The 12,273-nt window shown below is 37.7% G+C and overlaps 2 protein-coding genes across 5 annotated transcripts in view; one reads left to right on the top strand and one right to left on the bottom strand.

Moving 5' to 3' along the window:
• Ccdc146 (coiled-coil domain containing 146) overlaps positions 1-12,273 on the bottom strand; it is a 131,419-nt gene that overhangs the window by 13,000 nt on the left and 106,146 nt on the right. For all 4 annotated transcript variants that reach the window (XM_071613372.1, XM_071613369.1, XM_071613368.1 and 1 more), the window contains 5 exons: positions 12,141-12,214; positions 11,129-11,356; positions 9,882-10,068; positions 3,301-3,396; positions 279-449 (listed from right to left, as the gene is read on the bottom strand). In XM_071613372.1, coding sequence (XP_071469473.1) covers positions 279-449; positions 3,301-3,396; positions 9,882-10,068; positions 11,129-11,356; positions 12,141-12,214 — 756 coding nt within the window. The remainder of the gene's footprint in view (positions 1-278; positions 450-3,300; positions 3,397-9,881; positions 10,069-11,128; positions 11,357-12,140; positions 12,215-12,273) is intronic.
• The window catches only part of Gsap (gamma-secretase activating protein), a 132,039-nt gene that overhangs the window by 110,163 nt on the left and 9,603 nt on the right, over positions 1-12,273 (top strand). The gene's annotated exons all lie outside the window — the stretch shown is intronic.

Genomic DNA, 12,273 nt, shown 5'->3' with positions numbered 1-12,273 from the left:
TGTCCACTGGAGGGACACCCCCAAACCCGCCCAGTTATTGTACTGAAATCACCAACTGTTCAAATCCTCTGCTTACTGTGATTCTTTTTTTCTTTTCTGTAGATTGCTGACTATTGCTAATTGAATTCTAGAACTATTTTTCAGTGCATGACCAAGTCTCATTCATGAAAAATTTATAGTTACTGGGATATGAAGGAGATTTCCAGCAATAGATTTCTAATAAACATTGCACCAAAATGAGCCCCCTCAGAATTTTTTGTAGTAATAAGTGCAATTACCTGAGCTTTCAGGAAATCCTTGGACTTTTGGTCCTTTTCATCAATTTTGATTTGTGTCATACGGATAAGGTGGAACAGCAGTTCTCGGAAGTGTTCTTGCTCCTTTAAAAGCTTGTTTTCTTCTATAACTTGCTTTTCTACCAACTTTAACTCAGCTTCTGATAGAACTTTCTTTTGAAAACCACAACATAGTTATAATTTGTTTGAAGGAATATAATGAAGATAGTATCTTGGACTACCTTTGTAATCCTGTGTAGATTTATTAAAATATAAAACAAAGCAACTCCACCATATTTCCCTCTGTTTTTTCAATAAAAGAATGTGCAAACTAGTGAGTTAACACAATGAAATTTTCTTAGCCTGTTGTCAAATGACTATGAGATAAAAAAAAGTTTTCAAATTTGTCAAAAGTAGCTTGAATAAACAAAAATTGAATTTTTAAAAATTTTACTCCCCCCCCCCCCGCAGTACTAGGGATTGAACCTAGTGCTTTGCATGTGCTAGGCAAGTACTCTATCATCGAGTTATAGCTCCAGCCTTTTAAATTTTGTTATGTTGTGGTGTTGGTGCTGGGGATTCTACTCAGGGCCTCATGTATGTTAAGTAAGAGCTCTACTACTGAGCCATATCCCCAGTCCTTTATTTTATCTTGAGACCGTCTCATAAATTTGCCCAGGCTGGCCCAGAATACATGTGTGCCACTGCACATGTTACTGTTTATTTTTTAAAGTAGTCAATAGTCCTTTTATTTTTAAAGTCTCATTGATTTGTATACATTTTACCAGATCAAACACATCCTTCCCCCCTGCCCCAAACTTAGTGTGGGGTTGGAGTGAACTTTGAGATGTAGCTGAGATGTAGGCTTAGTAGTCAAGCACTTGTCTAATGTGTGTGAGGCTCTGGGTATAATCTCCAGCACTGAGAAAAACTTTATAGAGAAGGAAATACAGCCACATTAAACAGAATGATATTTCCTTGATGACTTTTACTGATGAGATTTCATGGAGCACAATTAAAAATACCACAATAAGCTGGATCAGGAGCACACACTAGTAATCCCAGCCATGTGGGAGGTTGAGGCAGCGGGATCACAAGTTCAAAGCCAGCCTGGGCAATACAGTGAAATCCTATCTTAAAAAAATAAAATCATGCTCTTGGATAGGCAGAATTAATATTATCAAAATGATCATACTTCCAAAAGCACTATAGAAATTTAATGCAATTCTGATCAAAATTCCAATGACATTCCTCATAGAAATAGAAAAAGCAATCATGAAATTCATCTGGAAAAATAAGAGACTCAGAATAGTTAAAGCAATCCCTAGCACGAAGAGTGAAGCAGGAGGCATCACTATACCAGACCTTAAACTATACTACAGAGCAATAGTAACAAAAACAGCTTGGTATTGGCACCAAAACAGACTGGTAGACCAATGGTACAGAATAGAGGACAAAGAGACTAACCCACAAAACTACAATTATGTTATAATTAGACAAAGGTGCCAAGACCATGCATTGGAGAAAATATAGCCTTTTTAACAAATGGTGCTGGGAAAACTGGAAATCCATATGCAACAAAATGAGATTAAACCCCTATTTCTCACCATGCACAAAACTCAACTCAAAATGGATCAAGGACTTAGGAATACAACCAGAAACCCTGCATATAATAGAAGAAAACGTAGGCCCTAATCTTCATCATGTGGGATTAGACCCCAACTTCTTGTGACTCTTGTGTCACAAGAATTAAAATCAAGAATCAATAAATGGGATGGACTCAAACTAAAATGTTTATTCTTAGCAAAAGAAACAACCTGTGAGGTGAATAGAGAGCCTACATCTTTGGGAGCAAATCTTTACCCCTCACACATCAGATAGAGCACTAATCTCTAGGGTATATAAAGAACTCAAAAAACTAGACACCAAAAAAAAAAAAAAAAAAAAAACCAAACAAATCACCCAATCAATAAATGGGCCAAGGACCTGAAGAGACACTTCTCAGAAGATGATGTACAATCAATCAACAAACACATCACTAGCAATTCATCACTAGCAATTAGAGAAATGCAAATCAAAACCATTCTAAGATTTCATCTCACTCCAGTCAGAATGGCAGCTATTATGCATACAAACAACAGTAAGTGTTGGCGAGGATGTGGGGAAAAAGGTACACTCATACCCTGCTGGTGGGACTGCAAATTGGTGCAGCCAATATGGAAATCAGTATGGAGATTTCTTGGAAAATTGGGAATGGAACCACCATTTGGCCCAGCTGTCCCTCTCCTCGGTCTATCCCAAAGGACTTAAAAACAGCATACTACAGGGACACAGCCACATCAATGTTTATAGCAGCACAATTCACAATAGCTAAACTGTGGAACCAATCTAGATGCCCTTCAATAGATGAATGGATAAAAAAATGTGGCATATATACACAATGGAATATTACTCAGCAATAAAAGAGAATAAAATCATGGCATTTGTAGGTAAATGAATGGAGTTAGAGAAGATAATACTAAGTGAAGTTAGCCAATCCCAAAATATCAAATGCTGAATTTTTTTTTTTTTTGATATAAGGAAGCTGATTCATAGTGGGATAGGGAGGGGGAGCATGGGAGGAATCGATGAACTCTAGATAGGGCAGAGGTGTGGGAGGGGAAGAGAGGGGGCATGGGGTAATTAATGATGGTTGAATGTGATGATCATTATTATTATTATTATTATTTTTTGGTGGTGCTAGGGACTGAACCAAGGGCCTTGTGAATGCTAGGTAGGCACTCTACCAACTGAGCTATATCCCCAGCCCCGATGATCATTATTATCCAATGTACACGTATGAGGACATGAATTGTTGTGAGTATACTATGTATACAACCAGAGCTATGAAAAATTGAGCTCTATATATGTAATAAGAGTTGTAATGCATTCCGCTGTTATGTATAAATTTTAAAAAATAAAAAAGAGAATCATTATGACAACCATATTACCATTCTGAGATAGAAACTTAAATGAGAATATTAACCTGTTGGACCAAATTCCTCTTAGCTACTTCAACTTCCCTGTGGAGTTCTTTCCTTCTCTCAGGTAATACAGAATCATCTTTAGGGATTGCTTCAATCTGGAAATCAAAATTTAAAACAGGTATTTATAGAAAAAAGCAATCTTTGATGTCATGTAATCAAACCCATTACATACTTTCTGAAAAAGGCAGGCAAATCATGTTCTCCTCTTATAGGAACTGCTTATTATGCTGAACACTCTCTATAAAGTCATAGCAAACTATAACCCTGAAGAAATGTCAAGCACTCATTAATCACCAGCTGCAAATATTTTATTTATTCATTTACAAATAAATCTTACTAATATCTATTATTATTTTTATTGAGCATTGACTAGGTGCTTGGAAAACTCTAAGGACTTATATGTATGTTCTTATTTAATCCTTACAATAACCTTATGAGGTAGATAATACTATTTATCTCCAATTGAACAGATGAGGAAAATGAGGCACAAACACATTTAGGTCATTTGCCTTAATGGTACAGGTGCAAACCCAGGCAGTGAATCTTGAGCTGTGATCTTAATACAACATCATATTACCTCTCTAACTCATGCTTCAGCACTTTGAAAACATGCATATACTATGACTATTCGAAAGTGATATTATAAAATGTGAGTTCATTTATGTAATTTTATAGGTTAAAGAAAAATGTAAACTATTTATTACTAATAGTGGGAATAGTTTGATACTTTTAGATAGGAGTGAAGGCAAGCCTTTGTCCCAGGGTAGCAGAGCTATAGACTGGGTGAACTTATGTACAGGTAATGAGCACAGACAGCAGTCTCGCAGATCCCATCATGCTGGCACGGGCGTGAGGCACAAAGAGCCCCGAGGTAGCCCAACCTGGCCTGGTGCAGATGCCCACTCCACACAGCACCACAGCCCAGAACCCTGACCATCCACCATCTGACAACCTCAATCTCCTGCTTCCCAACAATCCATGGGAAAAGGGAAGTGAGGCAGACCTGAAAGGGACCGCAGGACTAACCAATGGCACTGGTAGTTTTCCAAATCCTGATTGGCATAAATTTGGACCAATAGTGTTGATTCAAGTGCTATAGAAACCCCTGGACTAGCATACCCAAGTGGCAACCTGCTATCAGGTCCCCTCTTGCCCCTGTGAGAGTTTCACACTTGAATAAATCCTATTCCTTTCACTCTTGCCTTCTGTTGTCCCGTGAACGTTATTCTTTGGATTTGGAAGACAAGAACCTGAAAAGAAGTTGGCAGTGAGCTGCTGGGGTCTGTTGCAACACTGGAGGACACAGCTTGCCACTCAGAGTTGCAACACATCATTCCATAGTAGTGAAGAATCAGGCTTTGCTGGCTGTGACTTGGAGCTAATGTCCATAGGTATCCTCTGCTGTGATTAGCTGCTAACACTAAAACAGGCTTTCTTGGCTGCAGAGGCCTTCAGGATACACAGACCCAACCACCAACAGAAGTGGAGAATCTTTTCAATAGTTTGATGAGATGACAAAGTTCTTACACAAAAGAAAAGCCTCTTTTTTTGTTGATACCTAAATTTTGTTTGTTTTTCCCCCTGTGTTTAAGTTCTTTGGGAAGAGAGCAAAAGCTCAGTCTATGAATTTTTGTTGCCCTATTTGAAATGATCTTGACAGATTCTTTATGAGGAGAAGGACACATGGCAACTGATAAGGGAAGGTGTCCCATCTGAGGCCACAGGAAGGGACACCTTGGGGTGTGTATGGCCTACTTGATTTTGGACCATTATAACAGAAGCATATGAGACTAATCTGATGTGGCTCATTCTTCCTGTGACAGCATATACTTCCAGGCACCAAGGTTGAATAGTGGCTAAAACTTGTTCCAAGAGGGGAATATCATACTATTTAGTGATTTTAAAGTCACCTAACAAGATCTTTCTGAGAGTCAAGCTACTGTTTTAGAGTAGCTGAAGTGTCACTGGGCATGATGGTGCATGTCTGTAATCCCAGGAGCTCAGGAGGCTGAGGCAGGAGGATCGTGAGTTCAAAGCCAGCCTCAGCAACTTAACAAAGCTCTAAGCAACTTAGACCCTATCTCAAAATAAAAAAATAAAAAGGGGCTGGGAATGTGGCTCAGTGGTTAAGCACCCCTGGGTTCAATCCCCTGTACCAGAAAAAAAAAAGTAGTTGAAGTGTCTTTGGACACTTCATAAACCTGTGTATCTGCAGGAACATCTTTTTAGCTTTGTGTGGCCAGTGATGTCCTGCTTCCCATGCCTACATGGAAAGCTAGTTGTCAAAGAACACATACTTGTCTTAGGGAGATGAATCAGGGTCTTATGAGATCCATGTAACAATATACAGACTCTTGTGGTCTTAATGAACAGATAATTGCTATAGGAGATCAGCAAAGGGAGAGATCAAGTCTATAGGAGAGACTTGATGGAACAGGTAAGAAGTCAGTGAGAAAGAGCTTGATTTTCCCCACTGGAAACTGGAGCTAAGCCTTTCTGGGCAGAGGAAGTCCAGGAAGCATCCTGGGTTCCAACTCATTCTCTGCTACCAGTGGACTAGGAATGGGCTGCTTCCCATGCTCTGTTCCCAGGGGTAAGCAAATCGGCACATAAATACTATCTGGGACCAGGAAATTTTATAAACTTGTGACAAAAAAATATGAGAGCATACCCACCAGCTACTATGTCAACCAAAGGTTCCCAACAGATTTTCCATCCATAACTTCATAAAAGAAATTAGACATTATTCTGTTGCTGTATCTTGATTATTTGATATCAGGAAACCTCAGTGTTAAGGGTAATGCTTTGATATTTTTCAAAAACATTCCAAATATCCATGAGGTTTGTATCTTGAGTTTCTGGAAAAATCTCTAAAGAGTCAAAAACCATAGGAGAATCAAACTGTCTCTGGGGAAAATAAATTCTGAAGACTAGCCAGAACCATCTGCACACTCACTTTTTAATCTTTTCCCTTCTTGGATTGCATGCAAGTATGAAGTTTTCAGGGAGTGACTGGCCTGACTCCTATTTTCAAGTACTGCCAGCTGTGGGTAGTGGCCAAGCTAATTAAAAGTCATATGTCAAAGAGGAAGTATCTTACTGAAACTGTTCTAGGACAATAACTGAGCTTTTTCTTTAAATCAGTGAAGGAGAGTATCTTAATATATTTAATTTCTTTTAGTTTTATATTCATGGGTGCTATTTTATGAACTTGGTGGCTGGTAGTCATAGTATAAATAGTTTTTATTTGTTAATATTTGGAGAATGTGAGCATTCCACTGCAAACTACTCTTTAGTCAGGAGCCATTCCTGTGCACTCTGTGTCTAGCTAGATTGATCTATAAGTCTTACCATTGGAGTCAGAGCCTAGTTAGATTTCTAGTGTCCCATGCTTAAATATAATTAGGTAGCCAAGGATCACCATCCATTGGAGGAAAGTTCTTAATAAGAAAGAGATCAAAATAATCAAACCAAAACAACAAAATCCAGGAAAAAGTAATTTAAAGAAAATAAACTTCCTGTAGGAAGAAGTAGAAATCATGACTAGTATGTTCAGTGAGATAAGAGAAGATATTAAATACGAATAAGAATACTATAAAAAAAGAAACATTCAGAGAGAAAAAAAAGAGCCTATGGAAATACAAAATATAAGAGCCAGATGAAAAAGTAAATGGTTAGAAGAAAACATTGAAGAAAGCCCCCTCATAGCAGATCAAAAAGACAAAACGGAGGGGGCAAAAGTAAAGAAATAGTTCTAAGTCTCAGAACTGAATGACATGTTTCCACACACAAAAACCAACCAAGTGCCCAGAGAAACAAATAAAAATAGAAGCCACCAGGCACGGAGGCACATGCCTATAATCCTGGTATCTCAGGAGGCTGAGGCAGGAGATTACAAGTTCGAAGCCAGCCTCAGCAAAAGCAAGGCACTAAGCAACCAAGTGAGAGCCTGTCTCTAAATAAAATAACAAAATAGGGCTGGGGATGTGGCTCAGTGGTCGAGTGCCCTGGGGTTCAATTCCCAGCAACCCCCACCCCCGCAAAAAAAAAAAAAAAAAAAAAAGCAGCCCACATGGGGGAATAGCCCTATGAGATTTTAAAAATTCTGGTGGCAAGTTAAGATCCAAAAAGCTTCCAGCATGGAATAAAGTCTTCCTAAAGATCCAGAATCAGAATGATACCAGGTTTTCTTAACTGTGACTTCGGAAGCTATAATTGATCAATGCCTTTGTGCTGATGGAAAATTATTTCCAACCTAAAATTCTATATCCAGTTAAACTATTAATTATATGTACAGCTAGTGTGAAAGAAAAATATTTTATATCATGCATTTTCTGACATGAAAAGTCTTTAAAAACTCCTTCCAGTCTCATTTTCTCAGTAAGCTGCTGGGAGCATGTATCCTCCCAAAAAAGGTAGTGAAAAAGAAATAGACCTGTGGAATAAGGAATCGCAGAAGGGAGATAGAGCATATCACCAAGACGGTAGAGAAGGCTCCCCAAATGAGCATGGTGGTAGGCACATAGAGAAATGAGTTAGTAACAGGTCAGAGGGCTGAGAAAGAGATTAGCAGCCCTGATATCCAGGAGCTGGCTGCGCACTCACAGCTAAGCCCTGGTGTTCTGTTGATCCTAAACAATTTCACAGAACATCAACTTCAGACAAAGCCACTGTGTGATTATGATGGAGCAAGACAAAAACAAGACCATTTCATAATTGTTTTTGAATACAGACAAAAACATGAATGTTGTCCAAGCCACAAAACAGCATACATCCCCCACTTACAGTCTTTACCAATTACAGCTTTCCTCCATCTAGTCTTTTCTCTTAAGATTTGTTAAGATACTCAACCATAAAATTACTCTCATCTCCTGACAACATCCAAATTCAAAGCTAAGTCTCATTCCTTACACCATTTCCCACATCACATGACACAAGTCCAAGTGTGGCTAATACCCTCTACTCCTTTCTAATTCCCTCTGCTGAGACCTCCTACAATTCCCTGTGGTATGTGTTCTCCCTTGCTGCAATGAGTGATTAAACAACCCATTCGATTATAAAAGCATTCCTGTTGTCTTTTGCTAGAGGCCACTGACAAGGCTCAGGAATGATTTCTTCAAGAAAATTAAATGCGTGGACTATCAAATGTGTTTTAACACACTGAGAGGAAATTCATGCAACTGGAGAGAAGGGGCTTGGGACTGAACTAATAAATACACAGGAAAATATACAAAAGAAAAAACAGGATGATTATAAATTCCTGAGAGTGTAAAGTTTTATTAAAAAAAGGGCAATTATATAATATAACATGGCTCAGGTATGCATAGGCTTTACATGTTCATAACAATGTAAACATTAAATTCTGAACTAACTGAAATTATGACTTGAGCATACTGGGATCATGGAGTGACAAGAAATGTGTACATGGAGAACAGGGATCTGAAAGAGAGCCATATCCTTCTCTTTTACAGTGAAATGTACAAAGATCAGTTTTAAAACTGAAAACTCAAGTAATAGTATTATAAGCATGTCACATAGGAAATGAAGAGATAGCAAAAGAACCAACTGAAGGAATAGCACTTAATTTGAAGGGAACTTGATGAGGAGTAGGAAATACACGGAAAATCTTTCTTTCCATGCCTGGAACAGACATCTCTAATTGACTACAGAGGTCCTTTCTGACAAGGCCGTGCTGGGCCTCAGAATCCTTGGCAACATGGTCACTGAGGAGCTGGCACCAAATGAATGGCGCTGATTCTTGGAGTGATACTTGTTTGCCTTGATTGGACCATATGATCTTTATGATTCCTCCCAATTCTTTCTATGACTATGTGAAAAAAGGACCTATTGAATGTCTTGCATAGGTGAGTGATATTCATCAATATTATTTTAGTAGAAAAATGGAGTATAGATTGGACATGGAAGGAATAGGACCTACAGAAAATAGCCAGTGGGCAATTGTAGTCATTCAGGTAGTGAGAGTGGGTCCTGAGAAACATTTTGAGGTTCATCAATACGGCCTGATGATGTAGTCTTCTCCACTGTAATAAAACAGCCACATTCATAATCTTATCCTAACTATAAAAATTTCTTTAGCCTTTTAAAAAGTTTAAAGAAAGGAAAACAATGTTGGAATCCGGATTGCCTTGGCTAGTTGGAGGTACAGACCAACTGACCACATTTACATGATTTGATATATATACATGATTTGATCTGGTCCTTAATGGACATAGTCTGCCATGGTGCCATTCTGAATCTCTCAACTTATAAAGACAGTGATGCACTCAGCCCTACCCTGAAGTGAAACCTCTAGTCTTCTAAAACTAAATGGCTAAATTAATTCCCTAGCCAGGCTGATATCTGATCCAAATAAGACATTTCTCTGGTCTTGGGCAAGAAAAAGAGATTGAAAAACATAGGGCAAAAAACTCTATACTAGGTCTGATGCATTTGAAAACTGTCTTTTCCCTGTTACTTTTCTTCTTCTTTCTCTATAGTTAGCAAAACAATTTACCCAAATATTTTTACTTTAAAAGATGGCTCTCAGTTTAAAAACCAGACAGAAGTTTGCAGCACTCACCTCTAATTGAAGCCTTTTATACATGGCTTGAGTTTGAGTAAGTGAATCTGAGGACACTTTCAAGAGCATCTCCATCTTTTTTAAATTTCGAATATCTCGCTCCTTCTCTCTTTGCTTGTGAGAAAACTCATCATGGTAGTTCTGCTTGTCGATGACATTGTTTCGTATATTGAGATCTAAGATCCCTCTGTCCAGGTACAGGGAGAAAATGAGAATGATCTGTTATCAGCTGTCTTACACATTTTTCAAAATATATCAAGACAGTATCTCAGTATATATGAACAAAACTATTCTCATGTTAGAATCACAAATTATAAATAATGCTCAAAGTTACCAGGTTTGTGAACTTGTATCATTTTGAATTAAAGTTTTATAAAACTCCCAAATGTAATAACAGAGTATCAGAGAGAGAAGCCCCTACTTTCTCTAAAATTTTATCTAAAAATGGTAAGTTGGGGCTGGGGATGTAGCTTAGTGGTAGAGTACTTGTCTAGCATGCATGAGGTTCTGGCTTTAATCACCAGCACTGGAAAAAAAATAGGAAATAAAATTCTTCTAAAGAATCACACCATGAATTTGTCTCTATTAGGAAAAAAAAAATCAGGATTACTTCAAAAACATCATTTATTGGTTGGTAAAATCTCTGAACTGTAGAGCACACACCAGTGATATAATTGTCTGGAAGTACATTTCAGAAACTTCAATGGATTTTGTCCTTAAAATTTGGTCACAGAAAATTGAGGAAAAGTATGAGTAAAAGATGGAAAAGGTACTTCAAAACGCTTTATTGATAATAAATTTATATTTTAGTTTATTTCAGTCCTGGGGATTTAACCCAGGGCCTTGTTCATGCTTGGTAAGCACTCTCCCACTGAGCTACATCCACTGTCCAATAACATTTTTAATTAATAGTAAAAACTGATTAAAAATTCTTTTAATGCCTGTAATCTCAACTACTCTGGAGCCTGAGCCAGGAGGATGGCAAGTTTGAGACCAGCCCCAATAACTTCGCAATGTCCTAAATAATTTAAAAAGAGTTTGTCTTAAAATAAAAAATAAAAGGACTTGGGGTGTAGCTTAGTGGCAGAGTGCCCCTGATTCAATCCCAGTACCACACACAAATAAAAAGAAAAAAAGAGTAAAAACGCTTACTTAATCAACATAAAACCATTTAAGAGTATGTTCTGAATCGATGCTTATATATTGAAGAAAAAATTTAGATGACAACACACATAAATATAACTAACTTTTCACTTAGCGAAGTGGCTTCATTCTCTCTGGCTAATTCCAATAGCTTGACTAGTTGGTTATATTCTCGTTCTTTGACTTCAAGCAAGGTTCTTTTGCCTTCAACTTCCTTCATTACATCCTCCTTCTCTTCTACTACAGCACTAATTTTGTTTTCAATTTTCTTTAGGGAGTCGTTTAGCTCTCTGACTTCAAGTTCCAAGATAATATTTATCTTTTCCATTTCTCTGTAAGTGACACACACAAGAGTACCTTATTTCAAGCCCATGCTCAAAACCTGTCAAAAGAGTTAGTCATTAATTCAGTGATGTCAGAGGTGTGTCCAAGTGCTACCGAAGGCAGAATATGCCAGGCTTCCCTACTTCCTCCCAGATCCCAGATCCTGTTGTCTCCTCTACTTCTACCCACATCCTAACTAGCTTCCTGGAACTGACCTGAATTTCTCAACTTTGGTGCTGGTGAGCTTGGTTTTTGGAACCATTACTATTTCATTTCCCCCTCCTCTTTTAAGATCAGTCAGCAGATTTATCATATTATTTCTCCATAATAATCTTTATTCTTTTTGGTTCTTTGAAACCCTGAGAATTTCTTCAACGACCTCTGAATCCAAATCTGTTCTGAATGTCTGAGGGTATCATATCCTCATGAAGTGAAGAGTTACCATCATTTGGGCTGCTGGCTGGATAACATAATTCTAAACCATGAAATTCTAACCAGCTTAAATAATGTATCCCTACCTCTGTTAAAGTCAATTGAAGTTCTCCATAAAAACTATTTATAAATTGGAAACAGAATCTTGACCCATAAATAAATAAGAATGATAGCAATTTGCTGTACAACTTTCTTTTAAAGAACTTGATATATACAACCGAGACAGGGCCAAAAGCAGATATTTCTAAATGATGATATTAATTTGATGTGTCCAGTGATTAGTTGTCTTGATTTAGTGTGCTCACATTACTTGGGGGATGTTAGGCCGGGAAAGATTCAAAATAAAAGCATTAATCTTACACTTTTCTGCGTGCCATTTTTTCAATCTCTTTTACAATCTGTACAGGAACAGTTTGATGGTAGACCACTTCATCCTAGTAAAGAAATTCAATTATGTTATATCATGTAGTCTTGGACCAGAAACAATCAAGAC

Source organism: Marmota flaviventris, chromosome 1 (genome assembly GCF_047511675.1).
Source record: "Marmota flaviventris isolate mMarFla1 chromosome 1, mMarFla1.hap1, whole genome shotgun sequence".
Lineage (NCBI taxonomy): Eukaryota > Metazoa > Chordata > Mammalia > Rodentia > Sciuridae > Marmota > Marmota flaviventris.
The sequence above is the reverse complement of the archived record's forward strand: the minus strand, read 5'-3'. Positions and strand labels throughout refer to the sequence as shown.